The sequence below is a fragment of the Cadophora gregata genome, assembly GCF_030347475.1.
Source record: "Cadophora gregata isolate MNR1 chromosome Unknown scaffold_11, whole genome shotgun sequence".
Taxonomy (NCBI): Eukaryota; Fungi; Ascomycota; class Leotiomycetes; order Helotiales; family Ploettnerulaceae; genus Cadophora; species Cadophora gregata.
This window is the reverse complement of record NW_026695934.1, coordinates 758,509-783,352: the sequence shown is the minus strand read 5'-3', so window position 1 is coordinate 783,352 and position 24,844 is coordinate 758,509. Positions and strand designations below refer to the sequence as shown.

Sequence of the window (24,844 nt, the reverse complement as noted above, 5' to 3'; positions counted from 1 at the left end):
GAGCGATTACCAAGCTGGGTCTTTCAGAGTACGAGGAAATGGCGAGTTTCCTCTTTGGAGATGGAAACAGGGCTTCCCTCTCAAAATCGAGGCGCTGCAATCGCAAGGCTCGCATGACAATCTCATGGCTAATGTTAGAATTAGCTGTCATTGGGACAACTCATAGTTTTTAGAGTGACTGTTTGGTGAGTTTAAAGGAAGAAGAACCGCGACAGCCATTTGAAGGGTGCAATAAACCCCTATTCTTAGATACCTATTCCCGGAGAGGGTTGAATGGAGATCGGACTCAAAATCTTCAAGGTCCGAGTCTGAGCCTCCACTGCATTTACAAACGCCAATAAAATAAACTGTTCTCACATGAATTTGATAATGGGTGCTATTGAAATAAAATGAAATGTACAAGGTGATTGTCGCATAAAGCGTAGGTAACGCTGCAGTAAGTAGAAAATGGCTGTCTGATATAACGTTGTCAAGCAATGTTTATTGTTATCGACCTTGTAAGCTGGATTCGTAGAATGTGGTATAGAGAACAGTGATAAATGTATGAGATGCTAAAGGTGAATTGTTTAATAATGGAGTGTAGACTGATTATATGTTTTTAACAAGGAAGAGGTGAACAAGAAATGAAACCTGTCTCGGACTGTGAAACCTACTTGGTCCAGTGCTGAATATGTACAACATCATATAGCTGTAATCGGTCTATTCTCTCCGTGATTAGTATTTGATTCTTCCATAATTAATCTGCTGCAACAATCACGCTTTCCCAAATTTTGTAGGTTCACCTACCTAGAATATTTGGTTTGTTTACCTCGCTTAATGTCGCAGGTTGAAATTATGAGTCCTCGTCGATGCCGCTTCCCGACGAGGAACATTGATGCCATTCACTTCACTAATGGCTCATATAAATAAAGTGAAGAGGAAAGCAGTGTGACAGGTGACACCAAGAGTTTATTTCATTTTGTACTTCGTCTCAAAGCCTCTGTCCATCTCCATGTGTCTACTTCTTATCCCTCAACTCATTTGCTCTTCCTAGTCAATACCGCCACCTTTCCAGTCTTTGCATCAATATTCCTGTATTCAATGACCTTTCCTCTTTCACGACTTTTGTGTGCTGGCTTTAGAGTTATTCGGCAAGATCTCGATCGTACAGCACTCCTCCCTCGCTGCTCAGTTATTTTCTGTGGTGACATAGGGATTGGCAGTTGTCTGTTAGTTCGAGAGCGTCCTCTAGGGTCGGGTTTACTGGAGTGCCGAGATGGAGAGTTTGATCGTACTGGCTCAAGTGCCTCTGGTGTCGCTCTGATTCTTGACCTGGGAGCGCGACTCGGAGACCTTGTGGCGGCAATGATTTTGTGCCTCGAGGTAGCCCTCTCTTTGGTGTGGGTGCGGGAAGGAAGGGTCTCGTATATCTCTCTTGGCCTAGACCCGGCAACTTTGTCCGTACTTTGGATCCGGATCTTGTTCGATACGGTATCATCGCTTTTGGTTTTTGAAGAATTTTGTGCGCTGGATGTGACTGGGCATCCGTGGCAGTGCATTGACCGCTTGGGCAGCAGACCTCGATCTACGATTATCGTTCAATTCTAGAGACGACTGCAGCGAAACCGGCGAGATTTTCCCCGGATATGGAGAGCTTGCTCTTCTAAACGTCCATTGAGATCTTGTCTTGGAATGTTTCCTTGATGTTTTGTTTCCAGATTGCAAGAATGCTGAGTCTTTCGTTTGAGTGGTCGTTGGATGGGAAGGTTTGGATGGTTCGGCATTTCCTGGTGCGAGAGAGCCAGTCTCCAGGTCGATCGTTTTCGCATGAAATTGGACACGTTTCTTTCCTGTGTGGTGGCGGAGAATGGGCTTTGGCCTATTCCTGGGTGATGGAAGTGGAGTCATTTGGGAAGCTGAGATGGGACTCTGGTGGCTCCGGCCTTGAGTGGAACAGTGTTTAGGCTATCACTGAAGAGCCCTTTAAGGTTTTGTTTTGGGATTTTTTTATGGAATACAAAAGTAGATGCAACAGTGTTTCGACTGATAATAATTACTTCTGTCTGTAAGTTGGTTGTCAATTGTTTTGTCGCGTTCTCACATATTGTGAATGGGTGTCTACATACCATTCTATGAAAGGGACGCTTCCATCAACTTCTAGTCCTACAAACAAAGAGCTATGTCCAACTTGGTGACATTCATGACAAAGGGAGTGAATAATTTGCCCCACTCAATTCTTAGAAGTCTAGTTGGTCCAGAATGGATGGGCTTTCGTCTTGCGGTCTTCACTATTGCACGAACCGTGACTAGTGATTTCAATCTATACAAGGAAGCAGCAGAAGGGTTCAAAGCAATCGTGTATGTAGAGCGATTTAATTGGGCACGTTGACATTAGTGAATCAGAAATCCAGAGAAGTGATGCGATGCAGTATATCACAATCTAAGAGAAAACCTCCCTACAAATGATTGTTGTGAGGACTGCGAGGATATCAGCGCTGCTAACCAGATCTATTGATATATCCTGAGCTGTTTAAATCAAGATTCAACTCAGTAAGTGTGATAGCTTGTAGTCCGAGATATGGAAGCATCCTCAAGACAGTCTTCATGAAATGACTGAAAATGCTCACCAGTGGTGAATCCATTGAAGAAATGAAGGTATTTAACTTTCGCAGTATAAGATACACATCTATACTCATCGCCGAGCCATGCTATCTCAAAAAAACTAAACCCTCGGGTTTGCAGCGACCTGCCCACTCCACAGTGAGCTCGATGAGGTCTGTTGCCTGGGTCTCCCACTCGAGCGGGCAGCTCAAAGCATAGACTAATACAAATTCCCTGCAGGAATATCAAGCATACAGTAGAATAGTGATTTCCGCCTTTGGATCCTTGCCATCCTAGCTAGGTACCAGAACCTGTCTATAGATCACGTGGACAATATCACGTGTCAGGCTGCAGTACTCTGCCAGAATGAGCCATCCAAAATGTGCGTAACAAACCAAGAGCCATTCTGTGTTGGACTGGAAAACGACATGGGGGTTTTTGTATTCTTGTTGATGCTATGTGACTGAGGTACTACCTCACCCAGGAATTCGTGCCCGCCAAGTGTAGTCCTTCAGAACGCAGCTTTGAACCTTGACATGGCGAAACGCAGCACGCAAGTAGAGGCGTCGGGTTTGAGAGACGTCTGATAGCACGCTTGAGCAGCCCCAACGTGGTATCAGCTATCTCGAAGCTTCGTACAGTAAATGCTAGACGGCTGGAGATGAAGCAGCGGTGAGCATGCAATACTTGAATAGTGCTACAAACGGCACGCACTTGCGTCATCTCTGAGAAGCTTTTGTAATAGGGCTAAGTTTCGCATCTCCCCATCTATCTGGACTTCCAAACGATCGATTCCGAAGTTCTGTACTTGAGCACTTCGTGGAATTGACACTATAAATTAAATTTAGAAACGCATAAAATGTTCAAAGTGAGGTCTCAGAAAGATAACATAAATCAAACCTAAAGATAGCAAGAAAACAAGAGGGCGTTATGGCAGGTAAAAGGAGAGGGAGGTCGTCTCAGTGTATTCGGGCGGGAAAAGAGAAGCCCTTTTCGATGGCCATTTGGCACAAGACGGTACCATCTCCTTAAATGGCATTCAGTATGGCATTTAAGACGCAGTCTGAAGAGACCATGGCGTCCATCAACAGAGCTTCCTCGCAGTTACCAAAGAGTGGGAGAGCATGGAGAATTGAGCTGTCATATCAATCAAACCACCATGGGAAAATTGAAATAAAGCGGAGGGTAAAATTTCAAAAGTCTTGTAACCAGTGTACAGCTTTTCGCCGTTTAATGGTCGTTGTTGCGAAAAAGAATACATTTCGCAACTTCCAAAGGTGAGGTGAGGTTGAAGTTGACGGTGAATTTTCCCCACATCTCGGCTAACTTCCACGAATTTTCACCGTTGCTGGTGCGCACAAACCCATCGTGATCCCTCGAGAGACTGCAATCCCAGGAACATCTCGACATCATCACCTGTACGTACCCCGACCACCTGCGCAAGCTGCCGAAGAAGCCTTTCGGCTGTGCGAAGAAGAAAATTTGCTGACAAACGCCTGGACAGCTACACTTACGGTCTCCTCAACCTCCCTCACCTAAATACCCGCGATCTGTGACGAAGGTCGTACTACCGCCATCATGGATATGGAAAAGTTGAAGAAGATGCAGCAGTCGGTACGAATTGGTGAGTGCAGCTCCAAGGGAATCTGCAGGGCTTCTGCGGCTCTGGGATCCAATTGCAGCTCCAAGACCCCAGAGCTCCGCCTTGTGTTGATCAAATACTAACTTTCTACTGCAGGGTACGTTACATTTTCTTCTACATCGAGATGAGCACGAAGGATACGACTGGGACACATAAGATAGCTATATAGAATACATTGATGCTGACAAAAGGCAATAGAGGAAAGGGTACCCCAAGAAGAAAGGTCAAGAAGGTTCATAAGACTGGCGGTGTCGACGACAAGAAGCTCCAGACCGCGCTCAAGAAGCTGAATGTCCAACCTATCCAAGCCATTGAGGAGGTCAACATGTTCAAGTCTGACGGAAACGTCATCCACTTTGCCGCCCCTAAAGGTAAGGCTCCGATCCCACCTGTGTGGCCGGGCACATAAAGTGGCATCGAACAATGGCAATGAATTCGGATGATAGACTAATACCTCCTCCTGCAGTCCACGCCGCCGTCCCCTCCAATACCTTCGCCATCTACGGAAACGGTGAAGACAAGGAGCTCACTGAACTCGTCCCCGGTATCCTCAACCAGCTCGGCCCAGACTCTCTTGCCTCCCTCCGAAAGTTGGCTGAGAGCTACCAATCCATGCAGAAGGCCGAGGGTGGTGAGGGCAAGAAGGACGAGGATGATGATGATGATGACATCCCGGATTTGGTCGCCGGTGAGACTTTCGAGGACAAGGTCGAATAGAGGAATCGCAAGCACAGCAGTGGAGGACTTGGGACATGGGAGAAGGCGTGGAGCAATGATTTGAAGGATTCTGCGGACTCTTGGGCCATGGTACGGCTACCAGCATGAATATGGCGACATTTGCGGTAGTCTTAGGGTTGCTTGCTTGTACAAAACCATACAGCGCCTTTCTGTTCTCCCCAGACCCGTATTTCTGTGATTGTGAAGTGACACATGGAGCACCCAATTCAACGAAGCATACGGTCACGTGACCACCACAAACCTGATATGGTTCTTTAGACCTGGCATTGCTGACCGTCTTTTTGGGGTTCAGAGCCTCATTCTGCATCTTCAAACGTTGCCTGGGACAAGTACCTTCCCCTTCTGGTCAGGCGGATGTCTGACTGGAACCGAGGGACAGGAAACATTTTCCCAGCTCCTATCGTGACTCATGAAAGCCGCAAAATACGAGAATTCGGGGTTCGGAATACTTGCGGTGATGACTAGGAGATACCTTATGCGGATGCCTTAATAACGACACGAACACTAAAGATATTTTAACATATATATTGGCCAGCTCGGAGGAGCACGTTGTTAATTCTCGCAAGATTTTTGAACATATACAAGAGACCTCTTTCCCAGGATGCCGGACTATGCTGCACAGTCTGAGCGCCTATGGCTACAAAAATTGACGATTGAGGACCATCTAGATGGCTATCACGCTCTGAGTACAGATGAGAACATATTACGATGGTCGTGAGTTCATGACCTGCTCGCTCCTCCTGTCTTCCAACTACATCGTAGAATAGGGCTCATCCTGACAACTGCATAGAAGCCGAGCTGCTCCTTCTGATCTCGAAGGTACAAAAGCATTATTATTATCCCGCACTGCATCAGATGAGCAACCATGGATGGAGATGTATGCCATCATGTTGCGACCTGCTGGCACAGAAGTAGCGATGTTTGTCGGCGCTATGGGTATCCTCCGCATCTCTGAAGATGGAGAGGCAGCTGAGGTTGGGTATGGAGTTCTGCCACAGCATTGGGGCAAGGGCTATGCTCCTGAAGCCTTGAAGTTATTGGTAGACCATTACTGGAAGAGTGAGAGTAGGTCATACGCAGCAGTGTCCCATGTTTATATAGGTTACAGAGGACTGATACCGTGTCACAGGGAGGGTGCAGAAGGAAAAGCTCAGCGCCGGAACAGAACCTGAGAATCTTCCTAGTCAACGGGTATTGGAGAAAGCTGGCTTTAGAAGGAAGGAAGTCATTGAGAAAGCTTTCGAGGCGCCAAATCCGCAAACGGGAGTGATGGAGGTAAGTCACATTCAGGGACTGTTACATTGCTCTGCTCTTGTTCAGCATCCACAAGCGAATCTGAGGGCATGCACTAATTCCTCGGTTTTAGTGGAGGACAGCCATAATTTGGGAAGTTGAAAGGCCGAAGGTATAAATTGTCATGTAAGAATATGTTTTGGGTGACCATTGCCTGTCAATATCCTTGTTTCTGTCGTACCTGTACCTTTTGTAACCTCGCATCCTACTGTCATGATGCAAATCGCCTCACCGGGTCGATTGCACTACCCACGTGACGTTGACTCATGTTCACCGGTCAAGTTCGATCGGCTTGCCTAAAACACTCGGTCCCGTAAATAACAGACATAGGCATGCATTTAGACTCGAATCAAGATCTCCCTCCTTGTTAATTTCATCTGTAACCTTCACAGCATGGCCGTCTATGTGGCAGAGTCCAGTCGGCTTGGCCTTCAGACTCTGAACATCGAGGAGCATCTTGAGAGCTACCACTGGCTTATGAGCAATGAGATGTCTATGATATGGTCGTAAGTACGGACTTCGATGGAAAATGATCTGGAGCTGCTTACATAAATAAAAAAAGCATGAGGAAGCCTTCTGCCAGTATTGCCGAATCACTTGAAAATATGCGCAATCACCGTCCAACTCCAGACAAGCCATGGAACGAAAGATGGGCAATTATGCTGAAGAGCGAAAAGTACGATGAGAAGCCCAAGATGATTGGAGTGGTTGGCATCGTGCGAGAACCAGAACTGGGCTATCGAATCCATCCAGACTTTTGGGGAAAAGGGTATATGTCTGAGGCTCTGACTATGTTTCTTCAGATGTGGTGGGCATTAGAAGGTAAGGCCATCCATACCTACGTACTGGGGGTAATGTCACACAAGTTTATATATACTTTGACCCATAAACCAGCCAATGCTGACTTTCCCAAAGTGAGCCAGAAGTATTCGCAACTTATTGCGGCGGCTGACGGAAAATCTCGCGAGTACACGGATTCTAATCAAGCATGGATTCATGAAAGGAGAATATAAAAAGGATCACTATGCGAGAGCATACTTGGGAGGTGAAGTCAAGAGTGATTTGCAATACTTCTACCTTGATCGACCGGACGAGGTGGAGAAACAATGAACCTCAGAGTTTGGTACAAATTTTCAGCTTGAAGTTCACAGTTTCGGCTCAAGGTCCAGGTTTCTCAATTTGAACGCCTTATGGGACCTATGAGCGAACCCAATTAGGAAGGAACTTCGAGCTGAAACGTTCATGTGCGATGTATGTGCATCCTAAAATTCTGAAATCTGTCTTCATTGCCATTGGAAGCTGGAGCTCCGTAAGTCTGCAAAGTGCGGCGTTCGGTAAGAAATCTCTTTTTATAAGCCCCAACGAACAACTACATGTATCAATATTTCCTGCATCCTATTTCGCAGCTGTTCCCCAATCTACACGAAGAAAACACAGTCATGGTTTACGATGCAGAGACTCCACGCTTGTGGCTAGAACGAGTTTCAGAGCAACATCTCCATGATTTCCACCTGCTGTGGTCATCGAAAGAATCCATGATATGGTCGTAAGTACTTGGCTATTTATTCAATTGTTAGACTTTCTCATAGCCTACAGAAAACATTTTCCCATGGAAACGACCGAACAGTCGAGGACGTTCATGCAAAAATCACTAATTTCAGTGAATCCCAAAATCGATAAATACGCCATCTTGCTTCGCCCTGCTCCAGGTTCTGAAATAAAATCTGGAACTGAGAATGGAGGCCATTCGCCGAGAATGATTGGATTACTTGGAACGGTTGGTGACGGCACCGAGATGGTGTACACGTTGCATTGTGATTTCTGGGGAAAGGGGTACATGACTGAAGCCTTGCGGGCTTTTGTGGGAAAACATGGGATTTTCTGGAGTTTAAAAGAGCGTTCTCATGTCAAGTCGCTTGTTGCAAAGATTGATACTGAGATTATTGGATCAATGAAGACTATTGCGAAAGTTGGGGCAAGGAAGGGGGAGTTGCTTGAGAAGGAGTACGCGCTGGCGAAGGATAAAGGGTCAGATGGAGAGGTTCCGAGGGAGAAGCTGAGAGATTTGATGTGCTGGTATGTGGAACAGCCTTGAGAGTTGGATCATGTCACGTTATGGAAACAAGTGTTCGACGATTAATATTTTTCTGAGCTAACAGGTGCTATAATATACGTTTTGATGTATTTTAAAGCTCCTGGAATGGCCTTAATCCACGTCCACCGCTCAATCCATCATGACACGCTAATACGCTATGAAGGTGCCAGACCAAGAAGTGGCTTGTTTCTTTCTTGCCACTGGAATAACATCACCACTTTTCACCCCTTCCTGTGTCTTCGACTAGTTGGCTCTTCAGAGAAGCTATTTCTTCCTCCGCCTTGACCGCATCGTAATCTTTGGCGTTCTCAAAATCGATTAGATGCACCACACCACTCTGTTCATCCACAAGAAAATTGTGCCGATTGACATCCCCATGAATAACCCCAACGCTATGGAGCCGCCTTACTACGGCTTCGCAAGCTGGGAGATCCTCTATACCTGCCCTTCTACCCTCCAGCTTCTCAAGAAGTATTCCCATTGGCCGCTCATTCTCGACGAGATGGCCAAGAAAAGCTGGAAATATCGTTTCAAGTTCCGGATTCATAATCCTGTCCTTCTCGAGCTTCTCGTAAACTCGAGTCTCGTTCTCCACATACCCAATCTCGAAATCGAAGCGAGCTATTTTTGCCACGAGCTCTTGACCATCCCTTTCCACGAGGCGGACACTGGCGCCAAATCGACCTGTCTCCTGAAGCCCCAAATATCAATTAATTTGGGGTGCCAGATCCTGGTTACTTCCTTTAGGGGTGATGAAGAAGTGGTGTATGTTGGTTTGCCATCTGTACCGAGATAGACTTTCAACGATGTCCAATGGCCAGGGGGAAAGGGTGGAAGGCTGTCGAGAAGAGCTGGTGGAAAAGATAGAACATCATCTAAGTCATAAATGCCGGGCTGAACAACGACGTATTTGACTTGATCGTTGACCTGGATTCTGTATTCACTCTCTGTGTCGCCATCGACATCCACATCCATCGAAAGGACCTTCCTTCGTGTTTGGGGTCCGATCTCGGTCTAATCCATCATGTTCCATTGCTGGGAGTTCCGTGTGATCGTATTATTGTTTTATCACATTTTCAAGTTTCGAGAAGATCGAGATGAGCAAAATTATACATTGTGTAGAGATGATGAGATGCCAAGCCGATGGATGTTGGTTTGGGAGGAAACCAGCAAGCTAGAACGGAGTCAACGGACGAGACACCACAAGAAGACTTCATTTACCGCGCGCGTACGGCTTGAGCTCGGAGCCTCTTTCGAGCAAGTAAGTCATCTATTCTTGATTACTCTCAACCGAAGGAATTGTAAACGATAACGACTCCACTCCCCAGGTCGTATGCCGAGGACGAAGCATGAAGCTGAAAGTCCCTGACAGGAGTCATGTGCCGTGATTGCGGGTGTTGTCGTACGGATAGTGGACATCAATAAGCAGGCACCACAAGAACTTCATGCATCATTTCAGCCGTTGCTGACGTGCATATTGAGTTCTTCGGATCAGTTCATGTCCTTATCAGGAATATCAATAGGACCACTGTGGCTTTTCTTTCAGCTGTTGCTGACATGCAGGTTAGGCGAATCAGATTGGACGGTATTGAGAACATGAACCACAAAACTTTCAGATGATATATCTGCCAATGCTGATGTGCAGATTAGGTTTTCAGACAAGGGTTTATCTGGACCACGGAACTCTATTTGCTTTATCCCCAAGAACGTATGTCCGCGATGTATGGTGTTAAACCTGGTGTTGCATGGGTACTTGTCCATTCGAAATTGATCGTCTTGAGCCAATTCCCGACTCAAGTTCACAGGAAAATTATTTGAATGCACATATATAAGCTCACAAACGCTCCCGTTAAAATGGGATTAATAAAAATCAGTACCTATCATTCACAGTCTGATTACCCCTCGTCTACCTCCGCACCACGGTTTTAAAATCCACGCAAGGAGCACTACATATACGCGTGATGAATTCATTTAAAGCAACAACTATTTTCATATTCTTCTGCGCGACTTCTGCAATGGATCTAAGGCTTCATAAGTCCACGAACATGGGAGATGCAAACCCTTGGGAAATACAAAATGTTGATACAACAAACATCTGCTGTAAGTGCCTACTGCCACTCCCCAAATGTTGGAGATATCGACTAATTACTAAAATTAGACAATGTTAAAGCCGGGTGGAATGACAACATTCATTCATTCGCGACCTCCGCGCTTGGTAGCGACAGCACTCATGTCTGTGTTTTCTGGAAGTGAGTAACATCACCCAAAACCCTTCATGCCCTCGCCCCTGCGATACTTTGTCCACCTGTCACTACATAAACCAATACTGATAAGAGTAATAGAGACTATGACTGCCAAGGTGATCACACAAATGAACTTGAGTATGCGTTCGATCTGGCGCACACCTGCAAGACGAGTTCGAAATGGCATAACAATATTTCGTCGTTCAAGTGTTGTGACAAGCCAAAATGGAGCCAATGTGTGCCAGGAGCTGCTAAGCCGACTTGTAAGCCAATGCCATAGGGCTCAGGCATCCGAAGCATAGCTCACTGATAGCTGCAAATGGCACTCGTCGCCCAACTTGTTCAAGGGGTACCGAAGGGTATGCCACGGAGAAATGGACGGCAGAGGCAGAGGCAGAATGAAGAATTGAGAAATTATCACTGAATTATCTCACTCAAGCACAGCCAAACACTCTGCCCGTGTGTACTGTTTCAGACTCTCCAGCAGACCTGAGAAAGCTCTTTCGATATACAAGACATTACACTAACCAATACATGCTTCCTGTGCCCATTCGATACTTGATACAATATGCCACACCTATCCATCTCCATATTATGCAGAAAATGCAATTAAAATTCAAATATTCTCATTCCTCAGACTGCTCGGTCTTTTCTTCGTGCCCGACATACCCCAGTCGCCACTTCTGACCTGTCCCAGCCTCTTGCTAAGAGTCGAGTACCCTTTCCCGAGACCTCCACTGGGGACATGTTGTTCCCAGTCCGCGTTCACTTCGACATCCCAATCGTCTAGATCCTGATTATCTTTGATTCCTTTCAAGCCATGTTTGTCGTGATTCCGCAGTCTTTCGATGGCGTCCATCATAACCTCCCATCCCTCGACGACTCCAGCGCTAGCTTTGCTCCCACAATCACAATCACAACCACCAGGACACTGAGTGTTGCCGGATGTATGATACTCTGATAAGCAGTCTTCGTGTGCTGCACAACCGCATGAGAGGCATGGTGCGAAAAGTGCACTGATTGGTTCCATGCAAATCGTGCAGCGTAGCTGCCGCTGTGTAGTCTTGCACTTCTCACAGCGACCAACAGCACCTCCAAGATTGCTACCAATGAGAGGCTCGAGGCGTGTGTCATGCTTCAAGCAGTAGCCTGTTACATCGAGACCTTGATCAGTGAAAGGTGACGGAGGTAGTTGCAGATGGTGATCCTTCTTGCCAAGTATGATCGGGGATGGAGGTGATGGGTCATGGCTCAAGCTATGGGTATCGTTTGAGAGAATCGAAGCAGCGAATGACTTCTCTGGGATTTCATGCTCTGTAAAGTAGTCCTTAAGACCATTAAATTTCAATATCTCAAGACGTGCCAAGGGATGACCCCAGATGTAGAGGAGCTCGGCATAAGTTCTTCGATAGCTAGCATATAAAGCGGCATGGCTGATTTCTAATAATGGAGTGCTCATACAGCCTTCATCATCGAAAGCGTTTTGATTCTCCATGGTGAGGCTGATTCCCGTACAGATCGATGGCTTCCAATCATCCTTCGTGCTTTCATCATCAGAATACGAAGACCGTTCATTGATGGTTTGCTCCTTGACACTTCCGAGGACTGTCGTATTACCCCAAGTGATTGTGCTGGGGGCAAGTGAGTTTAACATGTTCTCCACTGGACTTGGCCGTTTCCTACTTGGTGGAGGGTTTGGAGGTGAAGAAGAAGCGGTGATGGCAAACGGCCTAGAGAAGCTCGCAGCGAAACTATGGGCAATGCCTGAGTTGGCTCGTCGAAAACTGCGGGGATTGTCTGGGGACGTTGACAGACTCTGGGTTTGCTGACTGAGGAACTCAGAGCTTGCGCGATTGGACCTCAACGGTGGCGTTTCCCCACATGAGTATGACGTTGAGGCAGGGTCACTTCCCCATGCACCGTTTGAAGATCCAACTGAGCCGTATAAACCAGATGGAGTATGAGAGAATTTCGGAGTCGATACCACAGAATTGATGGGTGTTTTTTGATACATGCTCCATGCCGCGGCATCGGTTGGGAAGTAGTCGAGTGAAAAAGCAGGAGTCTTCATAGAAATTGGCGTTTGAGGCTGGGTCATGTAGAGCTCCGCATGTGAAGCTGCGTCTTTAGCAAGGGGCTCGCTGAACACACAAGAGAGCATAGCCAACATTTGTACATCCGCAAGACGCTCAAAATGATCGAAGAGATCACTAATGAGCTGTTTGGCAAGTGGATTAGTTCCCCATTTAACTCTACCCGATAGGCTGTTTCGTCGACTTCGAAAGTCATAAGAAAGATCGAGGCCGCTATCAGAGCCACTGTTGCTGCGGTTTCGCCTGACAGCATCTTTTGCAATGACAAGTATTGGTTCTCGCCGATGTGTTTGATCCAAGACTTCGAGAGGAACCTCATTGTGGAGAAGCATCGCAGCATATCTCCAGACATCTGCCAGATCTTTGTAGCCGTGCCTTTCAGCAGCCTCAGCATTTTGCTCGCACACTTCCGGACCTTCCCCGAAAATAGCATAATCTTCAGCCAATTCGGGTCTAGACGGTAGCAAATCGTTGATATCGTGCAAACAAACGATGTTTCTAGGCTTTAACGATCGTGTCCTTCCAAAACCGGTTCCAGTCCCTGTTCCTGTGCCTGTTCCGGTTCCAGCGGCACTGGATCTTTGAGACATGATGGTAGGAGACCCCCTCCGATATGGTCTTCTTCCAGACCTTCGGAAATAGTCTGACATCGGAAATCGAGGAATGCGGAAGTGAGAAGAATCGGAGTCACTCGAGGAAGACACGTCAGAATCATCCGATGTATCAGAGTCAGTTTTACTCTCGGAAGCGAGCGACATTGCTTTGATCCGGGGTATTGGCGAAGTATTGTTGTTCAGACGGCCAAATGTCTCAAATACTGGATCGCCCTTCGAACGTGCATTATTCTTTGCAACCAGGGTTTCCAAGAGTGACTTGACTTTGTCTTCCTTAGGGGGGAAGAAGCACACCAGCTTTCCATTTGCAGAGAAACGTGCTCCGCAGAGTCGAGGTAGAGGAACGTTAGCATTAGTATTTCTCGGCGCGGTTGAGCCTCCCGTTGCACTCTGCCCAATCTCTTGAGATGCTATTGCAGCAGGGATATCGTCATCGTCATCGTCGCTAGAACTTTCGTCGGCAAGAGCGTCCATATCATCATCCAAATCGCCGACGTCCTTGAAAAATGTGGTGCTAGTCTCCAGATCAACTTCTCCAAGGAGGTAGCACAGAGCTGCATCCAAACAACCCTGCTTCCGTGAAACGAAGCCAGCCGCAATTTGATGTACTTCTCGTTTGAGCCTCGCATACACATCATCTGGCATAAGAGAAGTCTTTCCCAAGGTAAAGCTCGGTGCTTTGGACTCAGGGTATTGCTCCGGAAATACTATGGTCACCTTAATGTAGATAGCATTGCCGTCATCGCCCCATGGTCCATTCATCGAAGCAACGACAGTTCGCTTGTCCATGTCAACATCCTCAAAAGTGATCTTAGGCAGTTGGTCGTGGATTCTAATGATCTCGTCATGGAGAGACTCTGGCTGATCCCAGTCTGCGTCTTCTTCAAACTCGGGGTTAAGTAGAGATAAACGCCTCGATGTGGGCCGTTTCTGAGAGGCAGCATTCTCACTTTTTGCTGTAAACTTGATCCCGCTCATCCACCCGATTTGTTTCTGGTTTTGATCATCTTGTTTAGTCAACTTCTCTTTGCCTTTCATGGCAGGCGCTCGTAAGGCCAAATTGCTGCGTGAAGAATGAGGCAGATTCAGCTTCTTCATGCCAACACTCAGAGCACTGATTTTCAGCCCGGAGCTTCCAGGTCGGGGTCCTGTAATTGTGGCAGCCCGTTTTTCGGTTGGAGTGCTTTCTACTGTACGGAATGTCTTGTACACGGCACCTTTGCGCGTGACGTTGAGCTTCTTTCTGACTTGAGTGCCTTTGACGAAACCGACTCCCTTTAGCGTTTCCGGATCTACATGCTGCAGTCTCAATTGATTATCCTCTCCCCAAGATACCAACTGGAATTCTCGGTTATCAATGCCTTCATCTGTGATACTGCCTCGACTTCTCCATAGGAACTCTTTAACCTTCGAATTCCCATGCCCGGGAAAAGTCGTCACTGCTTGCGAGAAGGCATCCTGATCCCCACTGCCTAGGCGACGATCATAAAGATGCAGGTTTCCAGGAGTATCTTGCGGCATAGCCAGAACACCCCATCCAAAAGGCGTGTGACGAGCTCGCCACACGGGGAAGTCTGTTCTAATGATACGCTCGGGCTCGTCAACATCATTCGAATAATCCCAGAACTTGATGCTTTTGTCCAAGGAGCATGTCACAACACCTGTGGACCGGGTTCGGTTCCAATCAACACCATAGATTTTTGACTCGTGGGCATTAATGGATCGCATCGGCGCCGCTCCTTTGCGGTCGTCCCATATCCTTAACCATCGATCATGGGAAGACGCAAGGACGTGAGAGTCTTGCCGATTGTATTTGACTTGTGTTGCACCAGCGAACCAATCACAGAATGTCAGGACCGGCTGTCTAGGACGACGCAAGTCCCAGCAATGTACATAACCATCCACAGCGCATGTTGCAAGCATGTCAGGATGGTGTGCCGAGAAGTTAATGTCCGTGATCGCCCTTGTATGCCCATGTAGCGTGTGCTCGATAGCCCCTTGAGAAGAGTCTTCTGGCATGTTTAAATTCCATACCAAAGCCTTTTGATTTGCAGTACTGACAACCCAATTCTCTCGTGCGGCAAAGGGAGACCACTGCACGTCTGCAACAAGCCAAGGAAGTCCATGGCGGAGATGGCGCGGAGGGTTTAAAGGATGATCGAGGTCGATTATATCGAGTCCATCGGTACTACAATATGTTAGTCGTACTTTCCGTGAACGCAATCGCAGAATAGGGTCATAGAACTCTTACGACGCAAGTGCAACATCTCGTCCAGAGGGTGAGATGGTAGCGGAACCAACTTTGCGCTCCACATGAATCGATACGTCCGCCTCGAATGTAGTGCTATCAAATGCTGACTTGATATTCTTCCCCTTCCTCGACTCATCCATCATTGCGACTTGGAAGGCTGCGCATCGTCCTCACGCTTAGGAGGGTGGAGGCGCGACTGACGTTGATACTAGATGGAGATTTATATGCGAGTTTCCGCCATGCATAGTGGAGGAATCACGTCAAGAGATCGCAATCACACATATGAGGGAGAGCAAGTTAACCCAAATGTAATAAATTTCGTAATCGGCAGTAATGCAGCAGTTTACCTTGCTACTTCGTGATCGAGGAGGTCCTTGAGCTCCTCCCCTCTTCAGGCTTAGCCAAGACGGGCGGAACTTCTATGTTGCCGTCGTCCTCCATCATCCACAGCGACGACCATCTAAGGCTGGCGAGGAAGAATATAAACATTCACGACTGTAACGAAAAAACCATCTACATTCATCGGAACTTCCCAGCGAACAGCAGGCCTCGAAGCTTCTTTCGACCTTTAAAAGGCCGAACAATCTCTTCGCTGCATTTTGCGATAGCCTCTTGAGCTTTTGCCCCACCCCCACCAAGCCTGGTCGATCTGCCTCTCTCGATCTGCCTGACCTCGATATTCAATTCCTCAGCCAGTTCTGCTGCTGGAAATCATACAGTCTCTGTTTGGATCGCTATTTCGAGCTCCACACTGCACTCCCAAGTCCGCAGCGCGGCAGACCTTCAACAATATGGCGTTGCCAAAACGAATCATCAAGGAGACTGAGAGATTGATGGCAGAGCCGTGAGTAGAATAACCGTTCTCTACTTGATATGTATACTGAATTTTCGCTTTCTGTAGAGTCCCAGGTATCAGCGCAGTCCCCCATGAAGATAATCTCCGATATTTCGATGTGTCGATACATGGCCCTACCCAGTCTCCATATGAAGGTCAGATAGGGTCCAGAAAGCTAAGAATACTCTCAATATTGACTTGGAGCAGGTGGAATTTTCAAGCTCGAGCTTTTCTTGCCAGACGATTATCCTATGACACCACCAAAGATCCGGTTCCTCACCAAGATCTACCACCCAAATATCGACAAGCTAGGCCGTATCTGCCTCGATGTGCTCAAGAGTAAGTGACTTGTTACATTCGTCTCTTTTTCTCTGATAATCACGTTATTTTGAGAAGCTAATATTCTGGTTCAGGTAACTGGTCCCCGGCTCTACAGATCCGAACAATCCTTCTCTCAATCCAAGCTCTGCTCGGCGCCCCAAATCCTGATGATCCACTTGCACCAGACGTTGCGAAGAGATGGAAGGAGGATGAGCCTGCAGCTATTGCAACCGCTAAAGAGTGGACACGGACGCATGCTATCAACTAACACTTGCGGTTGGTTGGAAATTATGATTGATGAATGGCTGAGGCAGAGGTACGAGAGATATTAAGTTGATGACGGGACGAGATACCGAGTTGGAGCGAAAGAAACGACGTTGATGATGTTAGATGGTGATGCGTTGGTGTGCATGGAATGAAGGTGTTCTTAGTGGCGCTGGTTTGGGATTTATCTTTCAGATCTTGACAAGGCAGGGTCTGGGGAAGAGAGCGGAATAGTCTACCTACTTGTTCGCGGCTCCGTTCAGCTGACTTCTCATCACTTCTGCGTACATTTCTCCTTTTCTTATTGCTCTTGTCCACTCTTGTAGCGCCGGATCCTTGTTATTCATGTTTAACCATCCACCAACCCTTTTCACCCAGCCATAACTCTCGATATACGCGAGTACAAACAGAACATTCAATGTGGAATATTGGGAAGTCTCCCAATTTGGACAGTTCCTCTGCCTACCTGATTGGAAATTCCTTCCATGTTCCGCGCGGAACAGCAAAAGGCCCTTGGCCCCCAGAAAGTCACGCTTCTTGCCCAGCAGACATTCCGTGCAAATTCCGACTATTTATTTTGCAACTTCACCACACACATATGGTATTTCTGCCAGACTACCTGTGTGAACGCTTAGTCTCATTACCATAATTGGAATCACTCAGGGGAGCTTGGCGGGCTCCTGCAAGCCACAGCTGGCCACCTTCGCCATCAGCCGCCACAAGTACGTGGGTGAAAATACCTCGGCGTCCGAGCCCGCACCTGGAGAGTTTTGGATGTGGCTGCAGGATACACGACCAATAAGGACCTCTAAAGATTCAGACACTCCGGAGCTGAACTGGAATCGGTAGTCAGATTAAGAAAGCACTCTACGGGAGATCGAGCAGCTCTAAGGTGTGAATGAGCCTGCTTCTACAGTTTTGAGAAGGTTGGGGGAGGAGACTCTTAGTATCTCTTTATTCCAAAATCCTAAGAGCTTCTAGGCTTTCAACGGTGTACATACGCGGGCCTATTCAAACGAAAAACAAGGGCTATCTCGTCCAAGATCCCTAAATTGCCCCATGCTAGCTCGTTCGGTATGGTTTGCATGGTTACGAAATCGCCGTTTGAAGGGTCTGCCATTTGTCTTCCTCCCCGCGTTCTAGTGTAACTTTGTTGGTGTGAAGCTGACCGACTATTCACATAATTCACGACGATGAAACCTTACCTATTTATAAGATATCTCTCTCATTTTCCACTGAAGAGACAAATTCTTCAATACCTGGCATATATTGCACACTACCACCCCGTTGTTGAGAGCCTCGCGCCCCTCGACTTTTGATTCTGCGGCCCTGAAATCTGCACATTCCATAAGACACTTGAACAACTCCAAATAATGTCTGCACCTGTAAGGGGTAGCATCCAATATGGAGGGAATAACAGAGCCCACAGACCAGCTGGACGGGATGTCCACAACGATCAGGTGCCGTTGGCAAACGGTGAATCTGGAACGAATGGTGAAGCATTCTGGAGCAACGTAGTCGCATGTCTTGATTTCCTAGGCTACATTAGTGGGATTCTAGTGGGGTTTCTTCGAAGTCGAGACTCAGGACTGGTTGTCTGAATGGTGGGTGGCGGGATCTATCATACTAACCACACTGCAAATGGTTAGGACACGGCCGACGGCGGTACCCCTCCTTACGCAAGACAAGGATTCCCCACAACCAAAATGCTTCAAAGATTTGGAACACCTCGAAGTTCCTCGGCGTATCGGCGATCGCGCTCAAGCAAACGGATCATGTTCCCGAATGAGATAAGTTGGTACCTAGGATTTATGAGGAGTTCCTAGTCTTTCGACCTATCTCAAACCCTATATGTCAAGACCCATCTGATAGTCACTTCGCTTGGCCATGTTGGGACCGACTGCCCGAGAAAGCTTGCATAAGCCACGATTTCCGAGGTGATCCGTCTGCGTGGCACGGGTGGCATTCGTGTTCCTGGGGAAGTCACCGCTGGTGAGTGGTTGAGGAACGTATATAACCGTCCAGCTTGACCCCGCCTCTACGATGTTCGCTTTCCCAGTTCTTTCTTATCCTCTTTCTCATACTCTTTCAATCTTTTGGCAAGTATCGCAAAATGGATCACAACGCTGCGCCCTCCCCAACGGGGTCGACGGACAAGGAGATGGACTCTAGCCACCACGTAGATGCCGTGAGAACGATTTCAAGAGTGCCCGGAAATGACCACTACTATGAGAAAGATGGGCTGAGAACCTATGGCGATGGTGAAGACCATGACCATGAACCTCCAGTAAGTCTCCAAAAGCCTTGGGTACTGGATTGTCAGGTAATAACACTCGCTAGATGACCTTCAAACGTATGATGTCCTTGATAGCCATGGCATTTCTGTGGACTGGATCCCAGATTCCTGTTTATCTTTTTGGTAAGCCAAAACTCCTCAAAGAAGTGCTGGAATGTCGCTAAAGAGATCCAGGCGGTGTACCACCATATATCTACGGCGACTTAGGAGGAGTCGATCGATGGGTGTGGTTCGTGCTAGCGAATCTGCTCGCCCTCGCTGCCATTTGCCCTTTCGTTGGAGCATTGTCTGATCTGATTGGTCGACGATGGGTTGCGATATCTGGTGGCATGTTTATTGTCGTCGGAATGATTGTTTGTGCTACGGCGCATTCCATGAACATCTTCATCGGTAAGGCGACGCACTTGAACGATTTGATGAAGGCAATTCTGATATTGGACAGCTGGCATGGCATTAGCCGGAGTCGGTGCAGGGATCAACGAACTTACAGCTTTAGCTGCTACCTCCGAACTTGCTCCAACAAGAAAACGCGGGAAATACGTTGCGGTATTGATCTTCACCATCATTCCATTCGTACGTTTCCAACTTTTACCACCTTCTATGTCAGAAGAGAGAGCTAATTGTCCATATGAAGTGCCCTTCCGTTCTTTGGGCGCAGTTGATTGCATATCACGGCTCATGGCGGTACATCGGAATTCTTTGTGGTGTGTGGGCATTGTGAGTATTTTCTGATTAAACCCTCAATTTTTTGCGATTTCGCTTCGGTTGGCGTATTGCAAGTGTCGAATGCTGACCTCTTCTTCTACAGCATTGGCGTCTCGATGACGTTTATCTTCTACCATCCCCCACCACGGGTAAACTCCTCTGGTCTAAGCCGCAAAGAAATTATCAATCAAATCGACTTTGTCGGCGGCTTCCTGTCCATCTCAGGCATGATACTTTTCATTGCTGGACTTCTCTGGGGAGGATATCAATATAAGTGGACGTCCGTTCATACACTCGTCCCTCTCCTCCTTGGAGCTGCTCTCCTCGTCGGCTTCTGCTTTTGGGAAATTTACGGAGCCAAGTATCCCATGTTCCCGTCACGTTTGAGAAAAGAGCCTCGCGTACTTGCCTTGACTCTTGTCATCACTTTCATCTCTGGCGCAAACTTCTTCTCGGTCCTTCTCTTTTGGCCGACACAAGCCTTTAACGTCTATGGACATGACCCAGTTGGTGTTGGAGTCAGAGGTATGCCCATCGGGTTCTCCATCCTTGCTGGTGCTTGTATCGTGTTGTGGTTGTTGTCCGTGCTTCGCGGCCACAACCGAGCTTTGATGGTCGGATCCAGTGTCATGATGACCGCTGGATGTGGAGCTTTGGCCGCTGCCCGACTCGACAACTTGAACGCTGTCTATGGTATCCTCGTTGTAGCTGGTCTTGGAATTGGTGGGATTGTGGTTCCAGCCTCCATCATTACGACCATCATTTGTCCCGACGATCTCATTGCAACCATAGCAGCTCTTACCTTGGCGATCAGAGTCATCGGTGGTGCCATCGGATACACGACTTACTATAATGTGTTCTACAACAAGTTTGTTCCTGCTCTGAAATTCAACATTGCTACAGCGTGCGGTAAGTCATTTTTTCCACTTTTCCTCTGACGCAACTATCCACGTTCTTGGCTCGCAAGATGTTTGTTAGAAAGCCAAGAATAAGCGAGATTCTCAGGGGTTTGTTATGGTGAAAGAACATCACTGACTTTTTGCAGTTCAAAATGATATCTTCTCAGGTGAAACTATCAAGGCTGCTGCTGAACTCACCGGCGCCTCCCTGATTGACAAGATTTTGCACTTGCCTGGTGTAGACGGCAATATCACGATTTGGAACGACATCGTGTTGGCGGGCCGGGTATCGTATGCTCATGCCTATCCTTACGTTTACTATACCAGTATTGCGTTTGGTGTTGTATCGATCGTTGCTGCTCTGTTCTTGGGAGATATCAGTCCGTACATGGATGATCATGTGGCCGTCGTCATGCATTGATTCATAAATTAATCTCAGTATGGGGAAATGAGATCCTGGCTGCAATGGACCAAATGTATCCTAGATATGCGGGTGGCTGGTCCTACGTATTGAGTACATCAATGATACATATGAGAGATGAGATTTATTACATTACCTCGTTCCCTTCCTTATCTTTTCAACAACTTTATATAATTACACTTCTCAGGCGACAGGTTTTGGCTGTCCAGAAAGCTTGACCTTGATTCCTAGTCGCCCTACTTCATCAACTCTGGCCTCGCTTCAAGATCCGCCATCAAAGTCTTCATATCCTCTTCTCCAGCATCCGCCCTCTTCTTGAATGTTCCAAGACTCTGCTTCAACCAAACCGCCTCTTCTCCAGCCTATAGTTCACATCAGCTCCCTTTTTTCCAAACCCAAAACTCACATAATAAACTCACCAACGGAATCGCAAACCCTTGCTCTCTAGCAGTGATACCAGACACAATGAATACAGCATGTAAGACCTTCAAGTTCCCCGCGACGGAATCCCCTGTCCCCCTTCCAACAACCTTGTTCCACACCTGCTCAACATCTGCAGCTAATTTCGCAAACGCTTCATCACCTCGTCCTTTTCCAGATCTCACGTGCACAAATATGCGATTCGTGCTAGGCCTGTGCTCTCCACCTACGAAATAGCCTTCATCTTCAGAGTTGGGTGTGAATTTGACGTTGACGAAGATAGTTGGCGCGTTGAAGGAGGTTGCGTGGAGAGTTGTGAGTTCTTTAGCGAGAGAGGAGCGTTGGGAAGTGGTCAGAGGGAGAGAGTGCTGAACGTCGTAGAATGGCATGTTGTTTCTGCTGTTTTGTATCGCGTGTAGTGTTTACTGTCTCGTCTCAGCACAATGGAGGGGGCGAACGCGGGGTATTTGTGTTGGAGAAATCCTCGGTTAGACGGTTGCGGGGTTGGCTTACCCCTTATCTCGACGGATGATTAATGATCTTTTATTATGATATTTCTCTGATGGTACGCAGTTGCTTGAAGTTCTAGTTGCGATTTCCTCTCGATTATTTCGCCTCATTTGAACTGTTTGACTTCATAATTGATCGACCATAGACTGGCCTTATCGCCGAAAGACCTTGGCAAAAACAAGCTTCTGATTCTCCCGAGACCCGCCTCCAAGGCCGCCGCCCTGTCAACGTCCACAGGTAAACATACCTTACCCACTAAGATCCAGAGAAGCACTGTTGAAGTACCCTAACGATTCAATCATTCATGATTGGCCCGCTGTGGGGGCCTTCTATTTGTGACTACAGACCTCTCATTACACCACTTCGCTCTGACGCCAAATTGTGGCACAGCTAGCCACACGTGAACCTCTCCACGACGAGCAAATCTCAATGTTTGAAGGACAGAATGTGGATGATTGATCTAGCAAATTGGTCATAGGCGCTAAATCTGAGTCTTAGCCTTCTAATCTAGCCCAAAGAGCACTGTCACAGAGCATAGGTTTGAGACCTTGAAATGGTTGGAGTTCCCACCAGCCATCGATGCGACACCTGCAAAACGCGGAAGAAGAAGGTAACCATGGAAAACCCCTGCTATTATATCATTATTTGATACATAGTCTGACCTTACTGACTTGAACAGTGTGACGAGAGGAAGCCACAATGTACCCCATGCATTCGGAGTGGCTGGAAATGTCCAGGCTACCATAGACGCTGGAAATTTGTCGATGAGATTCCTCAGCTCGAGGAACACTACGCCGAGAATAAATACGTAATGGACGTTTTAAATGCAAAAGATTCTGAACTAACGCTCGACACACTTCGGACGACACCCTCCGTGCCTCGATACTTCGACCCAAAACCCCTCGGTTCAGAGTTCATTTACTCCCTGAACAGCAATGTAGCAGGGATGCTTTTTCCTCTCCAACTAGCCGGATCTTTCTTCCATTTCATTCCGGCACGGCTGGGACGGAATGTTGCTCTTGACGATGCCATTCAATGCATCTGCTCCATCTACTCGAAGGCACTTCCTGCCCCCCATGAAACATCAAAAGGTACCTACCAAAGTTATGCTAGGGCCATTGCTTCCCTGAGGGCCTGTCTGGATGATCCTGTCTTGCAGATGGAATCCGAGACCCTGTGTGCATCCATTATTTTGCAGTTTTGCGAAGTGAGTCGAATCATACCACTCCGGTTTGTGGCTGACCATTGTAGCTGGTGGTCAACGTCGACAGGGGAGAATGGAGCCAGTTGCTTCTTGGGACAATCTGTCTGCTACAGTTGCGTGGTATCCAACGATATGACAACGAGTATGATCATGCGATGCTGGAAAGTCAAGTAGGTTTTATTGTAGGTGTCTCATTGGGGTCATCAACGCTAGGCATCTAATGTGCCTATCCTAGTTCGGACACTCCCTCAGATTCAGAGATTCGTCTTTCATGAGCTCTCCAGAGTGGCGAGCTCTTCTATTCCACAATTTGACGTGGCCTTTTCAAATACAACAGCCGAAAAGTCTAAAGGCTAGAACACGACTGATTGGGATATTGGTGGATTTGCCAATTCTGATCGGTTCAGCTTCAGCTGAGAGCACGTCATTCGATCCCCAATTGGACAAAAGAATTGACGTTCTGATTGCCAGATTCTGTCAAGTTTCACTCGAGATCAGGTCCTGGCTAGAATTCGAGGCCGAGCCATTCCTTACTGTCACTTCTTCCTGTCAAAACACCGACCTGATCCAATATCCGGATCTGACAAGTGCCATAAACGACTGCGTGTCTCATAAAGCTCTTTTGATGATTGAAAAAGCCTTACGTATCTTGATCGAGACACGGGTAAGGTCTAGTCAGCCTCTTAGGTCGGATCTCTCTGGTGATGTACAAGCGGCGATATTAATAGGGGACGGACATTACCCTGACACTTGGCGCCAAAGACTTATCAACGCCTTCCAGTTTGTTCAGAAAGAATGCCAATTCGCTGCTAAACCCCTTGACTTTGGTTTAAGGCACGGCGAGTCGGCAAGTTTCATTGACGATTGTTCAGCGTAGGATGGGGCATCACGGGAGCCCAGTCACAAGCTGAAATACTGTAATCCACGAAGTCGAATTACTGGAATGATATCCACATCGAGGGTAAATACGTTCTGCTGGAAAACCGCATCAACTTACGATCATCAGATCTTATCCCTAAAGAAATCGGAAACAGCAACCATATCTGCTTGCAATGCTCAATTCATTCCTGGGTTGTTTTAGGAGGCTTTATCTCCTTGGTCTGCATTGCCCATTTCCGTAACCATTGGACACGACTGTCTATGCCTTCGGCACTAAGATGGCCTTCGAACCATTCCAATGATTCTTCCACATTCTCTTTAATTTGATCAAACTTTGGCTCTTCGTAGTCCTCAACAATCCCGCTCAAGGCTCCTTGTAGATCGCCTCGAAACGAAATTTTTTCGCTGCAGTAATGCCTTGACCAGATCAAGAGTTTCTGCCAGTGCGACATTAATCCGAGTCCTGCGAAAGGAGTTAAAATGTATGCCGCATCTCCCAGAAGAGTCACACCTAAAAGACGATTTCATCTGAACCCCAACA

At 47.3% G+C, this 24,844-nt stretch overlaps 12 protein-coding genes across 12 annotated transcripts; 8 read left to right on the top strand and 4 right to left on the bottom strand.

The window, feature by feature from the left end:
• Nucleotides 1–1,473: 1,473 nt before the first annotated feature.
• ONS95_002351 (uncharacterized protein) lies at nt 1,474–1,887 on the bottom strand (the record flags this gene model as incomplete). The annotated part of the gene is made up of 1 exon (XM_058495603.1): nt 1,474–1,887. One exon carries the CDS (start codon nt 1,885–1,887, stop codon nt 1,474–1,476), a length of 414 nt encoding a protein of 137 aa, XP_058354331.1.
• A 2,111-nt stretch (nt 1,888–3,998) lies between these two features.
• On the top strand, nt 3,999–4,939 carry EGD1 (Nascent polypeptide-associated complex subunit beta; the record flags this gene model as incomplete). The annotated part of the gene is made up of 2 exons (XM_058495602.1): nt 3,999–4,593; nt 4,689–4,939. The coding sequence occupies exons 1-2, from the start codon at nt 4,401–4,403 to the stop codon at nt 4,937–4,939; spliced, it is 444 nt and encodes a 147-aa protein (XP_058354330.1). The 5' UTR covers nt 3,999–4,400.
• A 622-nt stretch (nt 4,940–5,561) lies between these two features.
• ONS95_002349 (uncharacterized protein) lies at nt 5,562–6,371 on the top strand (the record flags this gene model as incomplete). The annotated part of the gene is made up of 4 exons (XM_058495601.1): nt 5,562–5,674; nt 5,751–6,025; nt 6,090–6,235; nt 6,327–6,371. 4 exons carry the CDS (start codon nt 5,562–5,564, stop codon nt 6,369–6,371), a joined length of 579 nt encoding a protein of 192 aa, XP_058354329.1.
• Nucleotides 6,372–6,646: 275 nt separating this feature from the next.
• ONS95_002348 (uncharacterized protein) lies at nt 6,647–7,266 on the top strand (the record flags this gene model as incomplete). The annotated part of the gene is made up of 3 exons (XM_058495600.1): nt 6,647–6,759; nt 6,816–7,075; nt 7,169–7,266. The coding sequence occupies 3 exons, from the start codon at nt 6,647–6,649 to the stop codon at nt 7,264–7,266; spliced, it is 471 nt and encodes a 156-aa protein (XP_058354328.1).
• Nucleotides 7,267–7,692: 426 nt separating this feature from the next.
• Nucleotides 7,693–8,348, top strand: ONS95_002347 (uncharacterized protein; the record flags this gene model as incomplete). The annotated part of the gene is made up of 2 exons (XM_058495599.1): nt 7,693–7,799; nt 7,850–8,348. The coding sequence occupies 2 exons, from the start codon at nt 7,693–7,695 to the stop codon at nt 8,346–8,348; spliced, it is 606 nt and encodes a 201-aa protein (XP_058354327.1).
• A 211-nt stretch (nt 8,349–8,559) lies between these two features.
• ONS95_002346 (uncharacterized protein) lies at nt 8,560–9,323 on the bottom strand (the record flags this gene model as incomplete). Its single annotated transcript, XM_058495598.1, has 2 exons — nt 8,560–9,039; nt 9,087–9,323. The coding sequence occupies 2 exons, from the start codon at nt 9,321–9,323 to the stop codon at nt 8,560–8,562; spliced, it is 717 nt and encodes a 238-aa protein (XP_058354326.1).
• A 1,070-nt stretch (nt 9,324–10,393) lies between these two features.
• Nucleotides 10,394–10,871, top strand: ONS95_002345 (uncharacterized protein; the record flags this gene model as incomplete). Its single annotated transcript, XM_058495597.1, has 3 exons — nt 10,394–10,448; nt 10,507–10,597; nt 10,691–10,871. The coding sequence occupies 3 exons, from the start codon at nt 10,394–10,396 to the stop codon at nt 10,869–10,871; spliced, it is 327 nt and encodes a 108-aa protein (XP_058354325.1).
• Nucleotides 10,872–11,207: 336 nt separating this feature from the next.
• ONS95_002344 (uncharacterized protein) lies at nt 11,208–15,692 on the bottom strand (the record flags this gene model as incomplete). The annotated part of the gene is made up of 2 exons (XM_058495596.1): nt 11,208–15,486; nt 15,550–15,692. 2 exons carry the CDS (start codon nt 15,690–15,692, stop codon nt 11,208–11,210), a joined length of 4,422 nt encoding a protein of 1,473 aa, XP_058354324.1.
• A 648-nt stretch (nt 15,693–16,340) lies between these two features.
• UBC13 (Ubiquitin-conjugating enzyme 13) lies at nt 16,341–16,973 on the top strand (the record flags this gene model as incomplete). Its single annotated transcript, XM_058495595.1, has 4 exons — nt 16,341–16,393; nt 16,451–16,539; nt 16,592–16,723; nt 16,798–16,973. The coding sequence occupies 4 exons, from the start codon at nt 16,341–16,343 to the stop codon at nt 16,971–16,973; spliced, it is 450 nt and encodes a 149-aa protein (XP_058354323.1).
• Nucleotides 16,974–19,082: 2,109 nt separating this feature from the next.
• Nucleotides 19,083–21,290, top strand: ONS95_002342 (uncharacterized protein; the record flags this gene model as incomplete). Its single annotated transcript, XM_058495594.1, has 7 exons — nt 19,083–19,256; nt 19,310–19,388; nt 19,440–19,655; nt 19,708–19,838; nt 19,900–19,982; nt 20,074–20,879; nt 21,016–21,290. The coding sequence occupies 7 exons, from the start codon at nt 19,083–19,085 to the stop codon at nt 21,288–21,290; spliced, it is 1,764 nt and encodes a 587-aa protein (XP_058354322.1).
• Nucleotides 21,291–21,526: 236 nt separating this feature from the next.
• On the bottom strand, nt 21,527–22,241 carry ONS95_002341 (uncharacterized protein; the record flags this gene model as incomplete). The annotated part of the gene is made up of 2 exons (XM_058495593.1): nt 21,710–22,241; nt 21,527–21,652 (listed from the first exon to the last, which is right to left on the bottom strand). Exons 1-2 carry the CDS (start codon nt 22,097–22,099, stop codon nt 21,527–21,529), a joined length of 516 nt encoding a protein of 171 aa, XP_058354321.1. The 5' UTR covers nt 22,100–22,241.
• A 532-nt stretch (nt 22,242–22,773) lies between these two features.
• Nucleotides 22,774–24,257, top strand: ONS95_002340 (uncharacterized protein; the record flags this gene model as incomplete). Its single annotated transcript, XM_058495592.1, has 5 exons — nt 22,774–22,830; nt 22,900–23,427; nt 23,472–23,606; nt 23,660–24,088; nt 24,153–24,257. The coding sequence occupies 5 exons, from the start codon at nt 22,774–22,776 to the stop codon at nt 24,255–24,257; spliced, it is 1,254 nt and encodes a 417-aa protein (XP_058354320.1).
• Between the last annotated feature and the right edge of the window lie 587 nt (nt 24,258–24,844).